The sequence below is a fragment of the Pristis pectinata genome, chromosome 4, assembly GCF_009764475.1.
Source record: "Pristis pectinata isolate sPriPec2 chromosome 4, sPriPec2.1.pri, whole genome shotgun sequence".
Lineage (NCBI taxonomy): Eukaryota > Metazoa > Chordata > Chondrichthyes > Rhinopristiformes > Pristidae > Pristis > Pristis pectinata.
In genome coordinates, this window is record NC_067408.1 from 69,970,521 (window position 1) to 69,997,895 (window position 27,375).

The following is a 27,375-nucleotide window of genomic DNA, read 5'->3' on the forward strand; positions in this document are numbered from 1 at the left end:
CTTATTGAGGCCAATTCCTAAATTCTCCTGTTACTCAAATTCCAGCCAGGCAAGAAAGCAAGGTATTGTCTGCTCTGACAGTAAACTTGACTGTAATCAGCAGCAGCCTTGGGTCTGGGCAGCAAGGGCACAGTGAAGATCATACAGGGAGGCAAGAGGAAAGAGATAGGAGGTAAAACTAGGGAAAAATAAAAGAATTTGTGGACTTGTCTTTTTAACTCTGTTCGCTGATAAAGCGTGTGTGTGTGCGTGTGTGTGTGTGTCTCCCTCTGTGTCTGTGTGTATGTATGCATGTGCGTCTTTTTCCTTGTGCATCTGTCTCTCAGAGATTGAGAGTGTGCATATGTGTTTTACTGTGTCTTTCCCTGTGTGTGTGTATGTGCATATGTATGTGTGTCTTTGTGTCTATATCTGTATCGTTTTCTTTGTGTTTGTGTATCTCCCTCTCTCTGTGCGTGTTTTTCCTCCGTGTGTGTGTGTGTGTGTGTGTGTGTGTGTGTGCCCTGTGTGTATGTGTGTATGTATGTGTGTGTCTGTCTTTCTCTGTGTATGTGTGCGTCACAAATCAAAAGGAATTAAACATTAAAATCCTGTCAAAATCTAAAAGTGGATCTTCTGAAAAGTAGGACAGTGGCTGCTTTTGAACAAAACACATTGAGCTGCCAAACTGAAGATTAGAAGATGCTCCTTCGTCCTCTTAGAAACATCAGCTGTACACATGAAGGGCAGATGTGCTCCTATTTTGCAGCATGCAGTGGTATGCCTTTAAAGCAAAAAAAATCTGTTATCTCTTCCGCACGACCTCCACAGAAGACAGTTTCAGGTTCTCATTAACATCGCTTTTACATAGTGTGTGTAATTCATGTACAACTAAGTTTTAATAGCTTCCAACAGAATTGTTTCTCTCAGTCTCCTACATCAAAGCCTGGTTGTTCTCACAGAGCTTTGTAAGAAATGTGTCAAGTGCTGTCAACATTAGGGAAGAAGCCTCACTTGACAAGCTTTGTACCTGAGATTGAAACAACTTCATCTCATACCATTATCTGTGCCTCTGAAGTTACATGCATTCCAGCTACTCTCACTGTCTCAGTTTCACCAAGTCTTGTTTGAAAATATGACAATTTATACATAAAGATTGTTTTTCTCTTTTTTGCTGCACACTAATAAGTGAGCACTCCCAGCTGAAACATGAGTGTAGAAAGGGATCTCAATGACTTAGAATAAAAGATAACTGCAAATAATTATAACAATAGTGAAATCCATGGTCCAAGATGTCCTTTCAGAGAAAACGGACCTCACGTAAGCAACTACTTTCATTATACCACATTAAACTAACATTTGATGTGTAAATGTCCAGACGATGATTAATATACAGTCTCTTCAAAGTACATCATTGGGCATTTCATTCCTAAACTGTTCAGCCCGAATCATCAAAATATCTGGCAATTTCCATATCCTCGGCCAATGATTCACTGAGTTAGTTCAAAAGAACCAGGATGATTGTAACATACTTAGTTGATTTATCCTGACCAGGATTCTTCAACTTGTCTTGACATCTCAGAGTTAGCTGAGATACAAATACATAGATCAAAAGCAATGTAAGTTAATAAGCTGATAAAAATAGCAGACAAAACAATGTTGTTCATCTCTGGACTTATATTTAAAAGGTGAGGTCATGTTAAATGTAAGGAATCACACCTGGAATACTGTTAATGGTTTTGGTCTCCATAAAAGGACACAGGAAAAAATGCATACTTAAAAGGATTATATCCTCAGAACTGTGATAAACTGAGCATGCTGGGGCACTTCTCTCTCAAAGATACAGTGGAGGTGTGACCTGATGGGGCCTTTATGAAAGGGTTTCGTCAGCTAAACATAAAGAAGACATTTCTGCTTGTGCAGAGATTAAAACCAGGGGCCAGAAGACAGTGCAGTTACTGACAAATCTAAAAAGGAATTCAGAAAGAGCTTCTACCAATAGAATAGTTGGAATGTCGAAATTTACTATTGCATATAATTGACGATGTATTTTATTCAAGGACATTTAATGAAGATGTGAGGGAGAACAGACTGAACAGATGTGTTAAAATGCTTCGATGAAGAGGTTTGCAAGGCAGCTTGTAGGGAACATACAGTTTGGTGGAACAGTCAGTTTCTACGTTTTATAAGTATGAAGTTATTAGTTGAAGACAAGATTGGCCCTGTTGCTCCCTGCAATATCAAAGCTCATGTGAATAACAGCAACTCAGGAATGGTACAAGCTGGTCTTCAGAAATAGAAGAGGAAAGTTGTAAAGAAAAATAGCAGGAGCAACAAGTATGAATCTTCTCCACTCTTTCAAATAAGCTTGTGGGTGTTGCTGCTCACAGATACAAACAACCCTTGCCCCCACCAGCGAGGGGTCCACTCTTCACCTGTGGCCTTGGGCACTCAATGCAAATTGCATCATAATGGCGCCCATCTCACACTAGCACCCTGCATAGAGTTTCAGCACTGGTTACTGGATAGCAACAGAAGTATCTTCTGAGCACTTATTACTCCCTAATCCAATGATACCGAGGCCCAGTGAGCAGCCTCAGTCCAGAATTGATGGAATCAACACAGATATTAGAAATCAAACAGAATCTTCTGGCTAATGCAGCTCAATGCAAAAAACTACAATGAATTTATTGATTGAGTGAACAAGGATATAAGTAACATTACAGCCATTCTTTGACGTATGAAAGGGATATGTTCCTGGAAGACAGCTTGCAAATCAAAGTAAATCGAAAAGGCTGGGTAATATGCATTATGAGCACTTTAGTGCAATCTATTCCAATGCATGGAAATGGTGATGCAGCAATTAGTGCTGCTTGTTCAAAGCTCCAGAGACCTGGGTTTGATTCTGACCTCGGGTGCTGTCTGTGTACAGTTTACATGTTCTTCCCTTGACCGCATGGGTTTCCCCCGGGTGCTCTGGCTTCCTCTCGCATCCCAACAAAGTGCTGATGGGTTAATTGGCACTGGGGGTAAATGGCAAAGGAATGGAAGGGGAGTTGATGTTATGTGAGAGAGAATAATTTGCAGGGATACGAGGAGAGGGAGGAATAGAAATAATGTGATTGCTTTCCTGGGATCTGGCATGGCAACTATGGCCTACTTCTGTGTCAAAGTAAGTAAATAAGGGAGTGGTGCACTATGTTGTCGAGAAGAAAGCTTCATAAATTAACGACATGTACCTTAAAGAATCAAAGGCGGTACAGTGAAAATATGTAAATAAGGAATTAGTGTAGACAATCAGGGAAAACATTACATTTTCTCTGTGGTAATGAAAAGGCTGTTGTTCAGTGCTCTTTTATGGAGAAATCCATTGCAATTGTGATAGCACTAGGAGGTAATTTTAACCTAAACTACCTGTTTCAAAACTGAAAAGATCAGGTGCAATACTCACATTATACAGAGCATAATTTTACATTCCATGTAAGTTAGTGGAATGTATTATTGGACTAGGTATAAAGCTGATATTCCATATAATACAGTAGGTTTCCCACTTAGCAAATTAGCTTAAATTAATCTGCGGAAGCCACGACTGCTTAAAACAGGGATGTGTTCCAGTTACTGGGAAAATTCTCCCATATGCCAAACAGGTAGAATCTTGTTACTGCTGGCAGCAAATCATGTTACAAAATGCACTACACACAACTAGAGAAAGAATGGTTGAGAGCTGACTGATGAAAAATGATTCAGAGAGGCAGACAAACTGTATTCAAACATACAGTCACCTGAAACTGCAGGTCTTGGTTCTTCTCCCTGAACTTGACTTTTGAACATTGTATGATCACTTGGAACCAGTATGATCCAAGTGAGCTAGGTCAGGGAAGAGGCACTATAGGACTGCTTATTAATATGACTTCTCAGTCACAAAACTGGAGTTGAAAAAATTCAACAAAGGCAGGCCTAAGGGTGAGATCATGACCATGTGGACAGCAGAATGATATAGGGAGTGACATTCAATAGATTTACAACAGACAACTTGGCCAAAGAGCTGGCTTCCAGTAGAGCTCAACTTTTCAGATAGGCATTTCCTCAATTATGCTGAGGTAGGCTTGCACTCGTCCTGTGTGGTGTAATTTCTGCATTAATTATTTCCAAATTAAAGAAATTAAACCAAAAAGTACATGCAGCTACTTAACTTTGATGACATAATAGAAGTGATAATTTTTCTACACCGAAGAGCTAATTAGTCTCAGCTGCCTGAGGTTTTCCTCTTGATGTCCCAGGGGCTCATGGAGAGGTAGACATGGGGGCCTATCGTTGTCCCTTGAAGTTTTCAGCTTTCAATTCTATCATTCCTAAAAGGTATCACCATCAATTATCCTCTTTGATTTGTACCCAGCCTTTCCTGGAATATGGGGAGCAATGAGAAAAACCTAACTATAGATAGACTGTCACCTCAGGAAATATGGTCCATCAATGACAATTGTCACTCCTCTCCCCAATGATTATTTCACTGACCATTGAGCCATTTCCTAGCACTTCCTTACACTCACAGACTCATTTTCCACCTCACCCAGTTGCCCTGGGTAACATCAGCAGACACTGGAGATTGAACAAAAACTAACTCTTACCACTCCATGGGTCTTATCCTGATGGATCTCCATACAGCTGACTTTGTTAGATTTTGGCACTCTTTATAATTCTTGAAAAGATGTTCTAGTTTACAGATTAAAACACAAAAAGTAAATCTTGGCTACATCCACCAGTACAAATTAGCCTACCAGTACAACCAGACCAAATTACAAGAGATTTTTTGTCCTTCCTATCTCTAAGTACTGAGGGATCCACTGTGTTGTTCCAATATTTTCTCATCCATTCCAGATTAAAATTCTAAATTGTTTTGGCATTGTCCTCAGCAATGTGACCCTGTTCCTTTATCCGAGGCCTGTCAAAGATTGAAGCAATTTAGTAAGGAAAGTTTCATTGAACATCCCAGCACAAAATTAACATAAACTAACCCAGCATGTAATTCACACTGAGTCACTTAATTATTCTCTAATTCATCACACTTTTAGTGTGTCTTGAATCCATTCTCTTTTTATTTATTGTCATCACTAAGTTACAGTTGTCTGTTCAATAATATCTTAGAAATCATGACATTTCAAAATATATAAATCCTGTACAATTTTGTGCTCATGGTTATATTTCTGGTATTATCTTTATTTTGAAAGGTGTGCAAAGCTCACTGGATTTTACTCCAACGCTGACACAATAAAGGAACGACAAATTTTCCTGGGTATAAAACACCCTGAATCCCATTACAACTGACCTTTTGGCCAGTTTTATGAATCGCTGCAGGAAACCTGATTGGACATGAGCACAAAACAGAAACTCAGCATTGCACACTAAAAAGAGAGGGAAAAATAAAATTCTCTGCAACTTTTTTCCATCTCTGTTGGTTCCTTCTGTACCAAGTCCCTCACTGAGCCCCATAGCAGAGTCCCCTCCACCCTCACTAGGCTCCTAAACCAACCCCTGACAAATCCACCGGAGCTGTATGACAGAGTATGAGGTGGTTTGCAAGACTGACCCATTGATTTATCCTTTACCTGCTACTTTCCTGTGTGGTGCAGCTAAATTCGTGTGGATAAAATGAAAATCTCAATTAGCAGAGGAAATCTCCAGTACTCCATTGTTTGTTCACTGAAGCTCCAGGTCACTAGATCACCAAAGAGCCTTATCTAGTTCCATTATCATTCAGTTAAGAGCAGTCAATTACCTTAACTGGGGCCAACAAACAAACTGTTCTAGGGCACTAAACCTATAGAGAACAAGTATAATCCAGTAAATTGCAATTATACTGTCAGTTGTTAAAATGCTGACCCACAATTGTGCCTCTTTCCAGATTTGAGGTGCAACAAAATGAAAATTTATAAATGAAGAAGGGTAAAAACTATACTTGCAGTATAAATGTGTCACAGTCATCCAAGAGGATGCTGCAGTTCCCCTGCAGCACAGCCTGCTTTTTTGTGGTTCTGATTATCTAAAAGATCGCAGTTCGTATTTTTTTTTGAGTTCCTTATCATTAAACGCTATAGACCATAAATGTAACAGAGCTGCAATCAAACACACCATTTGTTCAATCAAGGTCTGCCTTACACATGAAACTTTTACAAATGGAGACTTAATTTATAGTAAAAGTTAATAAAAGTCGTAAACTGTACATCTGCGTGCTAATTTCTACAGGCAAAGCCTATTCAAGGCACCATGTACATTTATCAAACCAATAAATGGCATTTCTATGATTAAGAAATTTACTTCAATTCAACCTACTCTTTTTTTAAATGAATGCTTCAATAACCCTTCTGCAGGTCTGTTTTTCACATATTAGTGCACCATCATCTGTTCAAAATGTAACTCATGATGAGAATATATCAAGAGCAACTGTAAATAATAAACACTAACAGATGGAAAAGACATTGATAATTTCATTATGGAGTGCTAACAAGTAATTGTGATCTTTAATTGCACACAGTTTTCTTTGCAGTTTACAAGGTTCAAAAGGAATAGGCATAACATCAGCAGCTTGGATGTAAATGGGCCCAGATGTTGTTCTGTGTCAACAAGATAATAACCAATTGCCCAAAGCACAAGCGTGTTGGTGTCCTCACGCCCAAAAATTCTACTGGACACAAGACCCAAGGCATTATGTGCTACAGAATTAGCCTGTCATACTTTATTTGCACAAAGGCCTATCTTCTGCACACTGTGCCACTGGGCAGGTTTAAGATCAGCTGAAAACATGGTGGAGTGGGGGGTGGGGGGCAGCAGTGGGGAGGGATGGCACATAGTGTGTCAGGGGTGAGGAGCTGCAGGAACATGGTTCATAGTGCAGAGATGTCTGAGGATTGAGAGGCTTCAGTTGGGGAAGGAGGGGAGAGATCAGGTCCACAAAGAGTCTAATTGGAGAACTGTAGGAGAGGGCTGGATGGTGGCTGGATTGCAGTTAGGCTGGTGCGTGGTGCTGCAAGAAGACCCCGGTAATGGGCCAGCATTTTCTGAGTGCTGGACTCCATGGCCTTGAGCCTAGTCAAACAGGTTTCCTTTAAGTCTTGCTGAATCATGGGATCATGGCCTGTTTCTGCCCGAGTGGCCTGTACCATCCCCAGGCTCTGAGTGACTGAATGAATTTTGTGCAAGTGGCGTCCAGACACATGTTGAATATTATCAGATATCACTGCCAATCCCTAGTGATTGGATGATGCCATTCGCACAGAAGATCTAGTAGCAATTTAATAACTTGCACAAAACCTGCAATTAGCATCGAATTGCTTTTAGCAATTGGTTTTCCAATTAAGTTCTATTGTGCAGTGCACATAATTGTTGCTCTTTGTGATACAGGCACCAGGTCACAGTCTTTAAAATAGCTAAACATCCTCAGATAGAACAATAACCATCAGTAATACATTTTACAAGAGAGTATGCAACTGCTTTCCTTTTGTATTTAATAACAATCCCATCACCAAAATCTCTCACCACTAACATCCATCACTAGCTCCTCCAACATTCACATCTTGTGGTTACCACTGACCAGAGGCTGAACTGGAACATCTGTTTAAATGTTGTGGTCCACAGAGTGGGACCAGAGGCTGGTATTCTGCAGCAAGTGGCTTGCTTCCTAACTCCTCAAAGTCCCTCCACCTTCTGCAAGGCATAAGTTAGGAAGACATATAGACATTGAAGATTTTAAAGAGGCAATGTTTGGCAATGATGAGAAAAATCAGTTCTGCTAAGAAAGACCATTAGTATTAAATGAGAATAATTATTTTGTATTTCTAGTTTACTTGTGTAGAGTTTCAACCTTGAGCACAAACAATTGGATGTAAATATGACTAAAATTGCACCTCTTAATTGTTTATTATACAGAGTTTCCATTCAAGTTTACTTGCAAACTGGCACAGGTAAAACCTTCATACACCAGGAGAGTTGGGCAGTGTTTCAGAATGTAACTTTTTGCAAAATAAATGATACAACTTTCATAATATTCCTTTCTGGATCTTAAGTTGTAACTTGGTGCTGTAAGTGGGAATATCATAAAAAGCATCTTTAATTTGTGTGCCCAGTCTATGACAGGCAATTAGACTAATTTTAAATAATTGAAAACACTTTTAAAACTATAAGGAATCATTTGTTAGTTATATCTGTGCACTAATCAGTTTTGTAGGTTTTTCATAAAAATTGTATCCAAAACCGTTAGTGCCTGTTATTTATCCTTGCAGCTAAAAAACAGATTGACTTTTAGAGTCTCCTTGGAGGCTAGCAAGCACCAACAGTTAATGGGAACATGCAATGGTGATTAACTTGATCTGCAATGTGGACAACTTTGGGGCAGGATTAGCTTCTAGAACAAATTGTGTTAGATTGGAACAAAAAAAAATTACAGAAGCTTGGTTTCCACTGAATGTAATTTGTGTTTAAAGTTTTGCATTATTTCATGCTGGCTGTGATCTAATTGCACAAATAAACAATGCAGTTAAATGGAAATTCAAGGACTGCAAGGAGGCAGCACGGTAGCATAGTGGTTAGCATAACGCTATTACAGCGCCAGCGACCCAGGTTCAATTCCTGCTGTTGCCTGTAAGGAGTTTGTATGCTCTCCCCGTGTCTGCGTGGGTTTCCTCCAGGTGCTCTGGTTTCCTCCCACATTCCAAAGACCTACAGGTTAGGAGCTGTGGACATGCTATGTTGGCGCCGGAAGCATGGCGATATTTGCAGGCTGCCCCCAGCATATTCTTAGAAATGGAAAAAGACATATTTCATTGTGTGTTTCGATGTACATGTGACTAATAAATAAATATCTTATCTTATATCCCCTACAAAACTTTCACTTTTCTGTTCTGCCTTTGATACTTCTCTCTTTTAATGAGGCCTCACCTGTTGGTTTTTCATTCCACTTAAGACACAGCTTTTTTTTTTACCCCATTAGGAGCAACAAGCTTGGATTCATATTTATCATTGAGAATCACAACCCTTCTTTGAAACCTTAACTCAGTTTCTAAAGGAACCAACATCTGAAGTATGGATCCATATGTGTTGATAGACCTCCACATATTTGGGCAATGACCAGCAGAAGAAACCATGAATGATTTTCTCTAATGTTACTGAGTAAAGTTGAGCTTCAGTGGCTGAGATCCACTAACTCCCAACAGGCTGGGAATTTAATGAGAGATATCTCTTTGGAACCCTAGCTTAGCCACTGGGGAGACTAACCATTTTCCTTTCAATCATATTAGAAGTTTTAAAATACCTTTCCCAAAAACCTAACCCTATACCTAGACTTAAGAGCAGGGGAGAGAGATGTTAGGTGAAAGGAGGATTAGATTTTGATGTGATTATCTGCCTGCCTCCTCCTGCATGGATAATAGCCACTTAGGGAAGATTTAAATGCAGAGGAGTAAAAGAAGAAATATCTCCATTTTCTTTTGAAATGAAGCATACTATTCCAAATATTTCCCAAATGCAAAGATGCCTCAATTGGAATCCACCAATTTAAATGTCTGATACATCTGTCAAAAGGGGGAAACTGGTCTATTTAATTAAGGCCATTTGTTTTCCAGATGGCTTCTCTCTGTAGACTCTGTATATTAAATACACACATTCTCGTATTTGGAAGCCAAGGGAAGAGAATACCGACTATGAAGTTTATATTTTCTTCATGGAGGGCAGGAGAGCACCAAGCTCAGACAGAACAAAGTTCTTGCAACGGGAAATGGTGGGCAAAACACACACTTGGGAACTTTTGCCTTTGGTTAACCCTAAAGCAACTCAGGCCAGCCTCCTCGACAATATCAATGACTTCCCTTTGTAGGATATCTTTAATGACCTAGGGCCAAATCTGGAGAATTCCCTGCTTTGTCTACTGCAAGCAACACCTTATGAGCAAGACCTGACAGAGCCCATAATGAGTAACCACCATTTTTTAATGAAACTAAGACTGCCTTCACGCCATTTCACAAAACATGACCTCAGCAGTTCCTATGATAAATCAGTTTTATGTTGGAATGTTTACAGCCAAGGGAGAAATGTGTCTCTTCTCACATGTTAAATAACATAAGGTGCCAGTTGTTCTCACCTTCACACATTTATTTCCATTAATTTGTATTCTTAACTGCGCAAGATTTAACTCTTGTATTAATAGAGTTATGCAACACAGAAACAGACCCTTCAGCCCACCGAGGCCATGCTGACCTCAAGCACCCATTTACACTAATCCTCCAACAATCCCATTTTATTCTCCCCATATTCCCAAGAACCCCCCCCAGACTTCACCTACACACAAAAGAGGGAATTTAGGGAGGCCAATTAACCTACTAACCTGCAGCTCTTTGGGATGTGGGAGAAAATACACCTGGTCACGGGGAGGATGTGCAAACTCCAAGCAGACAGCACCCAAGATCTGGATCGAACCCAGATGGCTGCAGCTGTGAAGCAGCAGCTCAGCATCACTGTGCCACAGAACTTACACTATAATTATTTTTTAAAATATAACATTAAGTACAATTGTTTAAGTAAGAGACTAATCACTTAGATATGTTTGTTGCGGTTACCAGCAGGCACTGGCCACCACTCACTGCCTGGGGGTGTTTCTGTATATTGTAGAAGAGTAGACAAGAGAGACACAGGTCTCTAGGGCTCCAATAATTTTCCTAAATTACTGGAGATTCCAGGTCAAATTTAGAGAGTTTGCCAAACCAGCCTGATTTCACTTGACTGCAACTAATCAAATCTCACCTTGCAGCAATAGCAGAGGGAAAAATCTAAGCCAGCCTTCAAAATTCATCTCCCCTCAAATCCATTTGACGTTTTCACAAGTGGCTGCACTGCACAATACCTGAACCATGCCTCAATCCTGAAACTATTAGACTTAAGTTCCATACAAGTTCAACTAAATTACACCGACATTGTAATACAGTATTGAGAGAGTACAACGTTGTCAAAGACATTACTCTTAAGATGAAGCGATAAGCTAAGGAAGAGGAGAGCTATAAAGATCCCAAAGCAGTATTCCAGTTGTGGGTGAGGTATTCTCTCTTCTTCCTGCCCAATATTCCCTTTATAATTCATCCTAACATAAAACATATTAACCTGCCATCTCTCTCATTGCTGTTGATGGGGTCTCCTTGTGCTGTACTAAGTGGCTGCAAGGTTTGTTTGCATCACAGAGACTGTAGATTTGTTTGTTGTATGTAAAATACTTTGGGATGTTTCTGAACGGCATGATTAGGTGTCTCATCCTACAGCCGTAATCATGCCCTCATTCAAATACTATTTCCACAATAAGATGAATTTTACAAATGTTTTCTCTTAAAACACACTGGAATGGAATTTTGGGAGTGTACCTGTGATTTTTAGTGATTATGTTGGGATTATTTCATCTCAATAGATAAACACCCAAAGATATACATAGTCCAATTTGCCCTTTGACATGTCCTGCCTGTCTTCAGATGGCTTTCATAGAGACATTACAGAAGAATTCCTTTGATTTTATGTTATAATCAGGCAACATCTAAAAGCAGTGCAGCTCCTACCTGCCATAAACTTAGGAAAAGGAATGTGCATTACCCAATAAAGCCTTGCTTTGTAAAATGTGGCTGGATTCCTTGTTGTGAATGGAACATAATTAACCCTCTCCACTTGAGTGTTTTCTGCTCTACTCTCCTGTAAGATTTGCATTGATTTTGCAAAACCACTTCTAAAGATTTTAAAAGCCTATGCTTTTAAGGACCTTTTGCAAAAGGCAGAGTACTGGAACAAAACAGACAAATTTACTGGAACACATACTCAGCTTCCTAAAATGAAGAGGAGGCAGTTTACAGGACAAAATCCATCATAACAGCAGCTGGAGGAGATAATCTGAACAAGAAAGTTGCAAAGTTTAAGTCCCACTCTAAAGACTTAAGCACAAAAACCTAGTTGGACGCTCTGGTGCGGAACTAAGAAAATGCTGCACATTCAGAGGTGCCAACTTTCAGATAAGGCATTAAACTGGAAACATAAATGATTTCTAGGCACTATTTTGAAGAGGATCTGGGACATTTCACCATTGGCCTATTTTTATCTCTCATACAACAGCACTAAAACTGATTATTTGGCAAATACCACATTGCTATTTGTGGGAGCAACATGCCTGCAATGTTTCCTACATTAAATTAGTGACCACACTTGAGAAGTATTTTGCTGAATATTAATGATAGTGTTGGGAAGGGCACTGTATAAATGCAAGTCTTTCTCTCTTTAGTTACACTTGCTGGGACCAATTTTCCCTCATGATATTCACACACACATATTAAAATAACATTGTGTTTTCCTGATGTGCATTGTTGAAATAAGGGACCAATCGAGCCCATTGGTAAGTGGGCCACACTGTCCAATGTTCATTCCATGTTTTGTGGAGTTAGCTGACATCTGCTGGAGTAACAAGGAGGACACTACATTTGGCCTTCGCTTCGATATGCTCTTTTGGAAAGGGAAGGATGCAAAGTATCCAGAACAAAGTGTTCTAGTTATCGCTGCATTTATCAAACCATTAACAATGCCATTCACAATGCTCTATGCTAATATTGTGCTTACCAAATCCCTGACAAGATCCTACCCCGTATTTATCAAACCCTTATAAGCCCAGTCACAATAATCAAAGCTACCTCTGCATTTATCAAACCTCTGAAATGTCATGGTATTCTAGGCTATCACTCTGACATGACCTGTCAGAGTGAACCAAGCTAACATTGCATTAACCAAATCCAAGCGTGTTCTGTCAGTTTTCTAGGCTATCAATGCATTTACCAAACTATATCATGGCTTGTAATAAGCTAACACCATGTTTATCAAATCCTTGAAACACTTATTTGGAATTAAATTGGTTTCTTTCCTATATGTTGGTTCCACTTCTGGTGCAATTTTCACTTTTTAACTGTTGACTTGACCAACTTCATGATGTACATGTTTGAACACATCAGTAAAATGTTGAGACTAACCTCCCACTGTAATGCCAATAGTAAATGCCAAAGGCAGGGGTGAGTTCAATGCTTTCACATACATCTAGTCCTGCCTTGAACCAGCAAAGTACATCATTACACGTGTCTTTACAAGACTAGAGAATGAGTGCACAGAAGGAGGCCACTCATTCCATTGTCCTCATTCTGGCCCTTCGCAAAAGCTTTCCAATTAGCCCCATTATTATTCATTATTATCTGATTCCATAGCTATGGGAGGTGTCATGTCAACTATGAGATGACAAAACACTTCCAAGTCACACCACACCAACTTCATTGTAATTGTACCAGAGATTTAAATTAAGTAAAGCACCTGTAACTTTGAGCCAGCATATCAGTGATTTATAATTTGTCATGCATGGCAAACCCTATTTTCACTGTGATATCAAAAATCATACAGCTAAAATAACACTTGGCTCATTTACGATTCAGGAAATGCTACAATTCAATTAAACACAGGGAAATGTCAGGGCTTTGAAACCTGGCTTAATTAAAAGTCAGAGTCTTTTAATCCCTAAACTGTAACATATTGTAGCAGAAAGGACTGAGTTTATTGGTTCTGATTCTGATCCTGCTGATAAAGCCACTCCTCATAATCAGCATTTGGCAAGGCAGAAGATGTCCTACTCTGAATTTCTCTTTAAGGAGTTTGATTTCTATTTGTTGTGCAGTCAGGACTCCCACTCATTCCCTCTCCTGTAGCTCTTCTCAGCTTGATGTAATATTAAACCCACCATTCCTTTATGAGCTCTCAGATCAGTCGGGCTGCATCCATGTCCTGTGAGTACCTTGCAAAATAAGTTGCTCAGGGGAGAAATGGCCTTTCATTCTGATTTCTTGAGTGTGTGGCAAGCTCAAATTCAGCTTTTCTCATGAATTACAGACACTGGTGTGGCTATAACGATTTGGTAAGATTTTGTTTTCATAGAAAGAGGGACGTTTAAAGGTAATACTCCCTCTTACATTTCAGCCATGAGAGCAAGCATCTTTCAGGGCCAATGAACAGCAGACTCACTTTGTACCTTCAACTCACCAACACCAGCTTGTTAATAACTTAGCAGCTGTCACAATTTCCCTTTGAAAATCATCAATTCTGATAAGAAGGAAATTTATATTGAGCTTTCAACAATCTCAGGACACCTAACATGTTTTACTGCTAATTAAGCCCCATTGCGGTGCAGCCGGGTAGCTGCATCCTAATACCACACAAAGCAATGAACTACATGACCACATTACCTGTTTTACCAGCTTTGCACACAGTCAGGCCATAAAGAGAACACTCCTGCTTTGGCTCGTTTTAATGCTACAAAATCTTTTATATCTAACTAAGAGGGCAGTTGAAACGCTCAACATTTCATCAGAAAGGCAGGGCCATAATCCCTGCACTGAAGCATAGGCCTGGATTTTGTTCTCAAACTTCCGGAATTCAGTCTATGGACTGCTAGCAATGAAACACAGCTAAGACCAGGTGATTGTAATATTGTCTGTGCTGGCTCTACACTCAAAAATAAGGGGCAATAACTCCGCCATGTTTAGAACTAACCCACACCATAAAGGCTGCACTTTTTCCAGGAGAAGATCACTGTTGGAATTCCTTCCACCATTGATCACTGTGTTCACCATGGGTGCAGAACCAACAACAGTCTGCAGTTCCCACTTTGGCTATAATCAGCCACCTCAGAACCCAAAAAGCAGGAGTGGAAGTAAGTCATTCTCCATCCCAAGGGAATTCCTAATAAGAAAAAGGCTTCTGTATTCTTGGATTGGAATACATGGAATTTCAATAGTTTTCCCCACTCCTGTTGATGAACAACTATTGTTGCAAAGAACCAGTGTCTGGACATCAATTGATGCTTGAAACTTGACCATTTGGACAAGATGCTAGGGAGCTACCAGCACTCTGGGACATGGGACATCCACCTCCATCAACTTGTCCCATCTTTTAGTAAGGTCATGGCTGCACTGTATCTTAACTCTGTTTATCCATCTACTACCGTTTTGAAACTTTCAACTGATGTAGCCGTTACAGTTCTTTATGGGAAATAGTTTCATATTCTTATCCTTTTGTGTGGAAAAAGTACTTTCTGATATCATTCTTGCTCTAATATTAAGGTTAATTCTCCCCTCATTATGAGTCACCCGCCAGGGAAAACAATTTTCCTCCATTTATCCTTTAAAGTCATTTCAGTTTCTTGACAACCTTAAGCATTATATTTCATTTTCTTAATATTAAATATTAATATTTCATTTTCACGACTGGGTATGGTGTCCAGGTGAGGAGTCAACTCTTTCAGCTGACCAAGGGAGAACTCCTTTTAAGAAATGGGTGCAACAAAAACATTTAATTATTCTCATGCCAAAAACAGGAATGTATCTCAGCACCTCTTCTTCCCTAGTCATACAAAGTGTGGGTATGTATCATTAGATGTGGCTAACCCTCTATGTCAAGAAGTATGATCAAATGCTCCCTGAACTAGAAAATGCTGGGTACGTCCCGTCACTAAATGTTATTACCTTGTTAAAGCAAGTTATCATTTGCCCCAGTCACCAACCTAGCATCTTCATTAATTATTTCTCCTTCATGCCTTTTCATTGTATGTAACGGCAACTTGTATTTATATAGTATGTAAAACATTAAGACAAAATAACTGCACAATAAATGTATAATAAGCCTCATCTTTTTGTACTTATAATCTTTGACCTCAGCAGGCATTTCATCATTACCAATAGATATAGAGATGATAAAATACTCACATGTGAAAATGTCACTGAAAACTTTAAAAGTTTCTCTAATTACCACTTTAACAATGTCATTCTGGGATGGGGCTGGTGGCTGTGGATAACTTAACATTCAGGGTTGTCCATTGTTGCTGGCCATCCACCCAATGCTGCCAAACAATGCTGTGCCACGTAAGGACTGAGTGAGATGTATTTTGCAATAAGAGCCCTGGTGAAAGAGCCAAGTGAATTCAGCCTTAGAATATGGCTAATTGGTTGGTTAATGGCAAGGAGATGGAACCATGGAGTTGACTCTGTGCATCACCTAGCAACGGGCCTTCCAAAGTACTCCACAACCAATGAGGTACATGTGCTGAAATATAATCACTGTAGTAGGGTAGGAAATGCAACAGCCATTGTGTGAATCACCAGCTCCCACACATAGCAATATGAAAATGACCAGAGAGGATAGTGGCATATGGGAAGCAAAAATGCCACTGTTGGCGATTTTTCACATCAATGGACAGGATCAACATGTCAATGTGAACAATGAGGAGTCCTATTTATTTTGGCTCACTGCGTCCTAGCATTATGCTTTTGATGGCACAGGCAAGTAGGGTTAACCACAATATCCAGTAACTGATGCAGGTTGAAATGATTGACTCAGACAGCTTTAATTCCTTCAAGAGCTAAAGCTCATAATGGTGATGCTGAGCTGGATTCTATAGAATACAGCACTACCAACATGAGCTTTCACTGTTGCTCCTGGTCTTTACTAAGACCAAATACCACAAGTTTTAGAGGGAGTGAAAAGAACAAAATGCAGATGCTAGTTATTAAAGTGTGTGCTAATCACCCCTTCTCTCTGAATAGCAACCAATATCCATTTCCTCCAATCCCTACAGTGTATTAGAACACAGGTAATCCTCTTGTTAAAGCCACTTTAAGGTTTTAAGTGCACCTGGGATGTGACTTCAGGGGCTGTACTTAACCAAGAGATTTGCATGGCCTGAGGCAGTGCAAGCATTTAGTTTCTAACAGCTGCCAATATATTTAGCAATATAGATAGAACTGGTAATTCAAATCAAACAATTTCAGGTTGGATTACCACTCAGTGCTCACGTGGCTGTTTCAATGGCAGAGTGGATGAGGGTCGGAGTGTGATGACCAATTCCTAAAAGAACATGGACAGTAGAATGGGGGAGGATCTTCTGCTCATCAGCAGCTACCTCCCTTAACTGGATATTATTCAGTGGTAGTTTTGACCACAAGTGGTGCTAGACTTTAGCACCACAGGGAATCGAAGAGGAATCTTGATTCCAGCTGCACATTGGTGTTTATCAAAGCCACACTTCCACCAGGGATTGTTCAATGTTGGTCAGCACTGGGAAACCTGCATGTTTCCTCTCTCTAACTCAAGGATGCCGAGGCCAAATGGAACAGCCTTACCATCATCGTGGTTTCCTAAGTCTGTAGGGGTTGGCAATATCCCAAGGCATCAGGAGGACTGATTGACGACTTCTCAGATGTTTGTCCACATTACTTGCATGCAGGATCACACTTAAACAAGATGAATTCTGCTGCGTTTCAGGGTCAATATCCAATTTGGTCAAAGGCTCGTATGCTGCATTCCTCACTGTCACTTAAGCTAAATTTATACTACAGCCCATCGCAGATCACATTTCTTGGAGTCAGAATATCTAAATGGAGCTTAAGTGGAGTCTTAGTACTTACTTAATGCACCTCGTACACTAGCCATTATTACAGAACCTATCTAACTCATGTCCAAGGGGGAGAGACTATCAACAGCTAATTATAGATTCAAAGCAGGTATGGTGTCCATGAGTCTCTAGTTTTTTTACACACCAATATTACTTGCTGTTGTCCCAGTTGCAAACCATCAACAGATGAAATCTTTATTGCTGCAATGCAAACAAAGTTTCCATGCATAGCACAGAAACAGAGCTTTATACTATACAAATTCATACAGAACACTATTACTATACAGATGAGAAATTGGTAGGTTTTGTACAGTGAATGGATCCTATTATCATCAGAAGCCACAGCATACCTTTGCTAATGGCTGGGCATCTTTGAACATGGATGTACTAGTAAAGGTTTTTAAAAGGCACCATTTAGTGACTAAATGTCCAAAATTAATCCAGTGAACCCTTTGTATCACAGTGCCATTTAGTCCATTAGTTTTTATGTAAACTTCATGATGCATATTGATACTGATGCACAAGGTCCAGGAAGCCAGACTTTTTTTAAAATTTTATTTACAGCGTGGTAACAGGCCCTTCCGGCCCAATGAGTCCGCGCTGCCCGTTTTAAACCCAAATTAAACCTACCTGTACGTCTTTGCAATGTGGGAGGAAACCCACGCAGACAAGGGAGAACGTAAAAACTCCTTACAGACAGCGACAGGAATCGAACCCTGATCGCTGGCGCTGTAATAGCGTCGCGCTAACCGCTACGCTACCATGCCGCCCCTCGCTACGCTATCAATCCATTCTCCATAGTCAGATTTGACTTTGTTCACATTTCTCATTTTTGCTCAGATGTGTCTCTACTCGTCCCTTCTTTCATTTTCTGGATGTGACTTTAGCCGAGTTCTTTGATTATTCTTCAGCTGTGTGGTAGGAAAAAACCCATCTATCTATGTCATTATATCAAGGACAGATTGTTAGGTTAACTCTAAAACTTTACCTTTTCGTAGTGTTGCTTAACGTACATATACTTACATGTACAAATCAGACACTTGCCACATTTTATGATGCTTATGTTAAAATGAAAGCAACAATAAATGAAGGCTTGTGCAATGGGTGACATCTGGTCCCTAGAGCAATGGAATCATTTGGCAGGTGGAAGACTCTGAATCTGTTTTAAAGCAAAGTTAATTTGAACCCATCTGCACAACAAGCAGTGATGAAAAGAGTTCAGTGTTAGGTAGCTCTGGGATCAACTTGACTTTTATTTCCTGCCTACACAATCAGCTGAACAACAGACATATCAACATGAAATCCAATTTCTGATCTTATTGCAGTATCACAGTAACTGTCCAATAGCTTAGGGGTAAAATCTGTGCTGGAGAAGTTTGTCCTTTGTCACCAGTTCTAAACATGTGCGGGAATATTAGCCACTGGTTGTACTCAGTTGCCACAGCTGGGGAAAAAGATATGCAGAGGTAAGTATAAGCAGCATACAATACTCTTGCATGTATTTAGCACTGGTGACCAAAGATTAATGTTTCCCCACTATCTCTGAGCCATGGAGACAAAAATGATTTTGAGGTTAACCCCATCGGTGCACGCTTTGAACTGCTTTAATGCCTCAACAAGCACAACTGCACAGGGTAGAGAAGAGAAACATTGAATATAATTGCTGCTGCTCCATGCTGTCCAGCAAACTACAGTGTGAATAGAAGGATACTATCACAATTTGTAGGCACCAAGGGCACACTGTACCCCAGGCAATCTCCTGTCTCCAGTGTGGAGTGTGGGTATTAAAAGGCTCTCCATGCCCTACACAGCTCATCCTTTCTGCTGCTGCCTGTATATCCTAGAAAGTCAACATGGTGAGTTAATACTTTAGAATGTTTTAATTGCTAAAATGAGAAAATGCTTTCAGGTGTAAGAGAATCTCAAGCCTACACTCTTACATCGTCTACCTTTAGCAGACTTGAAAACCTATGTATGGTGTTTGATATAATTTGCACTGTATTGAGATATCTTGATTGTTTACTGCAGTTATTACAAACTGTGCACAGTAGTGCAGAACACACATCCTACAGTGTACACACTGTATGCAGTTAGTATATGTGGTTATTCTTGGGAGGGAGACAGCTGTTTCAGTGCGAGCCCGCAGTGCATAAAATGATCCTGCTGACCAGGCCTCCAGATCCTAAATACAACTAATTTTTCATGCTTGACAAGCAAATCACTGTGATATATCTTTAAAAGTGAATGAATAATACAATTTGTGAGTATCCAATCGCTGACAGTTTTTGCCAGGTAATCCACTCCTGGCAACAAAGAGTTGACCCTTGTAGCAAAGCAAGATGCTGTTAGAATAGTGATAAATGCAATAGGAAAGCAGTGCTCCTTGTTTGCAGGGGAATGGTCTGAACAAAATGCCTTTGAACCGAGTAAGGAATTGAAATGTGAATTAAACCAAGCATTATTTATTTTCCCCTAACATTTTTTTTTAATGATAAAGGATCCATTCATTGTGAAGTATACTGACATTCCAAGGTTAATCTGAATTTGTCATATCTTAAAGTAGCAGGGCAAGTTTCTACATTCTGCAGAAAAGCATGGCCTTGCACCACCCCCGCAGAAGGCAGTCATTGCTTTGTGTAAGAGTATTGTCAGCACCACCTGAAAACAGAAGCTAAAGTTGTAAATGTACCATTAGATCCCCTATTACGGCACTACACAGACTTCACATGGCACAGCATAATGAAAGAATTAATGATTATACACAGTGATAATACAGTAGTGAGCGAGGCACAATTTCTCACTGTTCTTTCATTAAAAAATGGAAAAGAATCTACTCATTGTGAAGTGGACTAACATTCTAAGATTAATCTGAATTTGCTGTGATTCATTCATTCAAAGATCACATTCTTAAATCCATTCATAAAGTATAATCATTAAGGAAGTTCCCTTTCCTCTTTCTATTTATTGTGCACGATCTCCACGATACTAAGAATTACAGGCATTTATGAAAAATACTATCAAGAGCCCATTACTATTCCCAGGACACACCCATAGTCTGGTTCCCAATGAAAACAATGGCACTCTAATTTAGCTAATAATTTATGACCAGTTGACTTGACAGCCTCTCGCAGGCAAAACCAGCCATTAAAAGTAACTGATGCTATAATTACAAAATATAAATCTCCAGATGTTACCATTACTGCAAAAGGTTTAGACACCTGCCAGCATTTTTTTAGCCCAGTCATTCTAATAGTTTATTGATCCACTGTTAACCATAAACCAAGTATATTTAGAAGTCGATTTTTTGAGACACTGGTCTTCCAGAAACTTGAGAACCAAATAGTGTTTCTACTTATTCTTTCAATGACTATTGACTCTACACTTTAAACAAGATCTACTTTATGAGGAAATAGATGGATTTCAAAACTATCCAAAAGTCTTTGAACTCACGTCTAAACATTTCTTCCCCGCTGCAGCTGTTTGAGTTCCTTCTGAACTCAAAAATCTTACTCTGCATAATTCAGCAGCAATTTCTGAGATGCAAAGTGTATACACGGGATAGACCTCATGCCTCCAGCATGCATGCATCTGTACATTCCAAGTGTCTGGCATGTGGTCATAGAATTTAGCAGACTCAGGTAACTGAGAAAAGACAACCTTTAATCCCAGGCCCAGTAGTTAAGTGATTACGTCATACAGGCAGTGATAATTTAAGTCTCTTGAACATGCTTGTAGTGTGTAACCAACACAACACAAACATATTTTGGATCTCTTACTACATATCATATTTCTTTACAGCATAGAAGGAGGCCATTTCAGCCCATGGAGTGTAGGCTGGGTCACAGAGCAATTCCATTCCTTCCATTAATTTTCCCTGTAACCTATTCTCTCCACATCATCTCTCCCCAGTTTCTAAAACACCCCTACACATCTAGGCCAATTCATAGCGACCTGTTCACCAACCAACCCCTGATGGATGAAATGTGGGAGGAAATATGGGGGAAACCCATGCGGTCACAGGTAGAACATGTAAACTCCATGCAGAGGGCACCCAAGGTCAGCATTGCACCCAGGTTACTGGAGCTGTGAGGCAGCACCTCTACTACCTGTGCCACTGCACCACCCTAAATGTAGCTTCTTTCTTTAACGGTTACTTTATTCCTTTCATTCTGAAAAGCCTGGGTTATAGCAGGCTGACTTTCTACAGCTATTGGCTTCCTTCTTGAGCAACTGTTCTCATGGATGGGCTACCTGAAGCAGTGCAAATCTCCAGACCACTTTACATCTGGGAACGGGAGTGAGGAGGCATCACCACCATATCCAGGCCTTTCCCTGGCCAGGATCATAATTTTTACTGGTAGTTCCTCTGTAGCACCTTAGAAGATGAACCTTAGACATACTTTCCACCCTATCACAGGCAAGTCCTTGACAGTTGTAGCACCCTACTAGTACCCTAGTTGAGAACAGATACTTCAACATACACCAAGTTGGATTTGAAACTTTTTGGGTACCTTTTAAGTTAGTAAGTACTTTCACTCACAGCAATTAATAGACTTCTTTGGCCTTTTTGTTTTCTATAAGGAGAGCACCATTCTAATCCCTAATATAATCTTGGAAAGTCACTCTATTCTTTCTTGTTGAAAAAGCAACCTTCATAATGATATGGTCTTGATACTTTCAAAGCAGTTTTACAGAGTTGTAGAAGTGACCTCAATACTTTATTCTGCCTACTGGTACTATTGTGATTGCTTGGGGGCAGGGACTGGCATCATCTTCTAGAAAATCATTCCAGGACCATCATCGTATTGCACCTGGTTCACATGGAGCAAGGATTAGGGACAACACAAATGAGTTAGACTCGTTATTGAATTGGACATTATTAATGAATTGTTCTTTCTTGAAAAACAAAGTTACAGCAGTCAATTCACAACTCAAGAGTCCATACGCTCAAGTGATACTTAATAAACAAAAGAATATGCATTTGAGCTGTTTTCTGGATAAAGTCACATTCAGAGTAGAATAATGTTAAGTGAGCAATCCAAGTTTCCAGCTGCCTCAAAAGATGACTGATTGTAATCATGTCAAACTTTAGAGGAACATCCAAAAATTATTAATTTCAGACCACATGGGATCCCTTCAGCCATCGGTCACCGTGAGGCCCTTCTGCTGGTGTAGAACTAGTTAGAAGATTTTGTATTTTTGTTCTAGATAGATTAACTGAAGCACGTCGACAGATGCACAGATTGCAATGTTATTCTGAATTCTCATTCCAGATTTCTATTCACTTCAATGAGATTTATATAAAAAAAAGTTCTCAAATATGATGTCACACTGGGCCACAGCTCATTGTAGGCTGCATTAATCCACGATCCTGTCTTATTAATTTATTGACTCAACACGATACCAGTCTTGAAAACGCGAGGATGCCAGGGACAAACCTGGCAATTATCAAATGCCCGGCATTAGTCTAAGTCACGGCCATTTAAATTCGATATCGATTTACACGAATTGCGAGTTGTGTGGTCAACCGATTTGAGCACAGTCCTTGCAATCCTATCTAAACAACCTTCCTGAATTGAAGCAAACGAGGAGACTCTGCTGTGTGGGGGGTGGGTTTGAAAGTTCAGACTGGATTCGAATAGTCTGGTTAAACTTTCTAGGTGGGTTGGCTTAGAAAAAAATTCTGTCGCTTTAACCTCTGGTTGGTTCCAGTCTGTCAGGGCACAGTTGGGAAGCAGGGATCGGGTGACTGGGCAGTGAAAAATATGAGAATTTGCAGCCATTTGAACTGTGGCCAAGCTGAAACGATTCCACGCAGTAGGTGGGTTGCAGTTCCCCAGCTGACGGGACCTGCTCTCGCTTCCTTTGAAGGAGGCGCCACCCGTTCCGGTGAGTGGGGGAGCGCAGAGCCCACTCGGTAATGTATTAGGACTCTGATGGACGGACTTGGTTGGGAGTTGGGGTGGAGATCTAGAGGGGAGAGAGCTGGTGATGCCACTCGGACCGAACAGCTCAATAAGGACCCATCAAAAACCGCCGCTCTGTCGCACTGTAGCGAGGGCTGATCTGATCTGACAGCCCTCTCGCTCACTCGCTGCGTGCCCGATCCTGTCACCACGTACTGAGCCTCAACAAAATCCCTGGGCTTCAGATACCGCCTGCACAAAGCCTTTGCTAACATCGACTCACGAACCATGCGGGTTAATGTTCAACGAGTGAGACCATCACAAACTTTAGCAGCACACAACCGCCACTCAAATCTACCGAATACCAAAGGATAGATATTTCAGAGTAAAATGTCTAGTACTGCGTTTGCAACTCATCCACATGGCCAGCCGTCTACAGAGTATTTTACAGCCGGCGTGTTTTCCTCGAAGATGAATCTTAGCCTAAAATGTACATTCAAACAGCACCATTTCACCGCGCTGATATAATCCCTGCCTGGTTCACTTCACAGAACCGCCAAGCGCGCTGTTTAATATAAACAGAGATGTGTGTTTGTTACTTCAGAACCGATTTGATACAACGGCGTAAAATGAGATCTCAGTTACATGTTTTGTTTTGCGATGTTTTGTAACCAGGTCGGAGTGGATACAATCATTTCAAGGCTTGGCTGATGTTTCCGGACCTGTCCAGCCCGGCCTGTTATTTTCTTCAAGCTGTGTCTGACACAACCCAGTGCTCTGTGAGCCAACACTAAAAGCCGTGGTTTTAAATCTCTCCCCCTCGGGCACGGACCCGGCCCTTGCTCCTCCCGCACCCCCTCCTCCACTCCACCTCCCCGGCCCGGGGTCAGGGACCGGCTCCGGAGCACCTGTTAAAAAAAGTGCACCAGCATCGGCCGGTCGGGAGGCCAGCGCAAGGGCAAACAACCTGCAGAGGCGGCGGGAACCGGGAAAGGAGCGCGAAGGTGAAAGTGCCTGGAACCGAGGAGGGGAAAAGTCTTCCAAAGGCAGAGCCGGGCTGCGGAAAGCCTGGGCGGGCGAGTGTCTGTGGCTGTCTGGAGGAGTTCATCAAACGTGAGCCGAGGACAGGGACGGACACCTGAACCCGCTCCTCCTGCTGAGGGGAGAGGCGTGGATGAAGGGAAAGTCCAAAATATTATTGTATTTACTGAAAGGCAGAACACGTGATTGAAGCAAACTGTCCCGAAACCAGACAAACCCCTGCTCGGCACACTCCAACATAAAAACTTTCCCCAAACCCATGTCAAAGTGAAGGGTGAGGGGGAGAGCCACGTCCAACATCAAACACATTGGAAATAGGCTTACAAATCTCTGTGAACAAGCTGAGGATTGGCGCTCAATGACCAGAGGCTCAAACCAAATGACAAGACAAGCGGACTTCAGTCACATTTGAAGGGGGTGAAGTGGGTGGGGGGGGGGGGTCACACCTTTGCAAACATACCCCGCGGGTCACACAGACAGGTCAAACAGGCGCGCTCGGTGCCAACACATCTCCCGGTTCCTTGACTCGGAACATCTCACAGAGAGGTCCACTTACGCACTGTTTCCTGCCTCGGGTCCAGGGCGGTCACGGCCGCGCCGATGTCGCTGATCTTCCGCTGGACGGCACCGAGGCGGCGGTGGATTCGCAGCACCTCGTCCTCGATCTCCTGGAAGAGCCCGCAGGCGTGCTTGGCCAGTTCTGCGAGCTGCCCGAGGGTCCGGGCCAGCGTGTGGTTGCTGACAGCGGGCAGCTCTTCAAAGGCTGCGGGCCGCTCGGCGGAGCCATGGCGAGTCAGGAGCAGCGGCTCACAGATGCGCTTGGGGAAAGGCATGTCTCTCTCTCTCTCTCCCGGCTGCAAGTTACGGGAGAATAAATGGCAGACCCGGCCCAAAGTTTCCCTTCTCCTCTTCCCCCCTCCCCCCCGCCCCCACCCCCCTCGGCTCCTCACTGCAACCTTGCGGGAAACGCCATTCTGCACCCCCGCCACTCCGCGGCGACTTCTCCCAGAGCAGACCAACCTCTCTCCGCCTTTGCGATCATCAGTTGCCGTTTTGGTGCCTTTTTTTTTAAAGAAGAGGTTTTAAATGTTGCGAGGAACACGCGGAGCGGATCGTGTGGATCCGGAACGGCGCGACTCCCGCTCGGTCCCCACCCTCCCGACTCCGACACCTCCACCTCCCGGTCCGTCCCCGGCCACCCTCGGAGGTCGAACTTGAAACAAGTGCGGGCACACAACCAGGACGGTGAACCTTAATTTAGGGGGTGCGGAGGAACGCGCCGGCTGTGGTGCCTGTGGCGGTCGTTGCTGCTCGTGGGATCTTGCTGTGCGCGCTCCAATAGTAATCGCGCCTCAGAAGTACTTGGTTGGCTGTAAAAAGAAAGCATTGCGACTCCTGACAGATACAACGTAGATGCAAACTGCATTTGAAGATAAAGCATTGAGTATACTTTCTGTTCTGATATCTTTTTCTTAGTAAGTTGCTCCACATTTCCGTGAGCAAACATTAGAAGCTGGACCGAGCCCCCCAACCTCCCTGACCTGTCCTTGGGACAATCAGATCGCACCTAACCGGTGACTCCTCTCCCGTTTACTTGTCTTGCTCCTTATTCCTCGATGGAAACATCCGTCCGGCTCGTAGCATGTACAGTCTTTCAGAGGACTTTAAAATTCTTACCACTTTTTAGTGTGAATGTGTTTATTTCCTCCTAAATGGACTCGCTCTAATTTTAAGATCATCTCCCCTTGTCACTAATGCCTCCAGAGGAAACTTTTTCTTCATATATACTTTACTGAATCTTTAATCAACTTAAAACGCTTCATCACTTTGCCACCATACTCCTGGAAATGCACGCCTAATTTATTACGTAAAATGTACCTTTTTAGTCCCGGTATCTGATGAATCTGTCATCAACCCTTATATCCATTCTACTGCGTGCATTCTCCAAAGCCCCATTTAAACTTCCCTTTGCCACCTGCATTATTTACTGTCCCTTACTGCAAACTTAGATATAACAACCTCTGATTCTGTTTTATCCAATAATGCTGAGGTCCCAAAGGGCCCCAGGGAACACCACATCATATCCTACTCATCGTATTGCCAGCATTTTATTCCCACTTTCAGTTTCCTATCTTCCAACCAATTTCTAGTCCAACTAAAAGGCCATCTCCACATCCAGCAGCATTATTCTTGCTAATCACCTTATTGATTGGCCTCTTGAATATATGGATAACAATCATAAACCCTCCTTATCTACTTTATTAGTGACCTTCTATCCTTGTTCCCTTCACCATCCATTTCATTTTCTCTATTTTGTGACTCACTCATTAGAGTGGATTCTTTCACATGACACCATTGATACCCAACCATATCATACATTACCGTCAATGATCACCGATACTGCCCGATATTAACCCAAGCTGTTTGATTTGCATCAAGAACTGATTTAAGGGCTCTATTCCCAATCCCCATCTCAATTCAACTTGATAAAATATTCTTTCGTGTTTGAACTTGAAATGAGTTTTAAATGCCATTTCTGGTTCAGAAATACTTCCTTATAGCATCATTCTCACCTTCCTCACCACTACATTAAAATTTATCACAACAACAGGCCATTCAGGTCCAGACTCCCAGAGGCGCAATCCTTTCCCACACCCCCTTCCCCTATTTCCCTGTATCCCTGCAACTTATTTTCTCGCACACACTTGCTCATCAACTCCACTTTGATTTTTTTGGCATTAACCAACAAGGAAGAGGTGATTTACAGTATTCGGTTAACCTACCGTCATGTATAGGAATATGGGAAGAAGCCAGGGCACTCAGAAGAAACTCATGCACTCACGTGCAAACTCCACATAGCCGACATTCAAGGACAAGAATGGACCCACCTTCTGTGCTACCATGCGACTTGTTTACTCTGAGTTGGAGATGAAAGCCTTTTGCTCCCTTGGCCTGCGGCAG

General features: G+C 41.5%; 1 protein-coding gene across 7 annotated transcripts in view; it reads right to left on the reverse strand.

Annotated features, from left to right (window-relative positions):
- The window catches only part of nhsb (Nance-Horan syndrome b (congenital cataracts and dental anomalies)), a 364,351-nt gene extending 338,618 nt beyond the window's left edge, over positions 1 to 25,733 (reverse strand). For all 7 annotated transcript variants that reach the window (XM_052014512.1, XM_052014519.1, XM_052014510.1 and 4 more), the window contains exon 1: positions 24,971 to 25,733. In XM_052014512.1, coding sequence (XP_051870472.1) covers positions 24,971 to 25,247 — 277 coding nt within the window. In that variant the 5' untranslated portion in view covers positions 25,248 to 25,733. The remainder of the gene's footprint in view (positions 1 to 24,970) is intronic.
- Between the last annotated feature and the right edge of the window lie 1,642 nt (positions 25,734 to 27,375).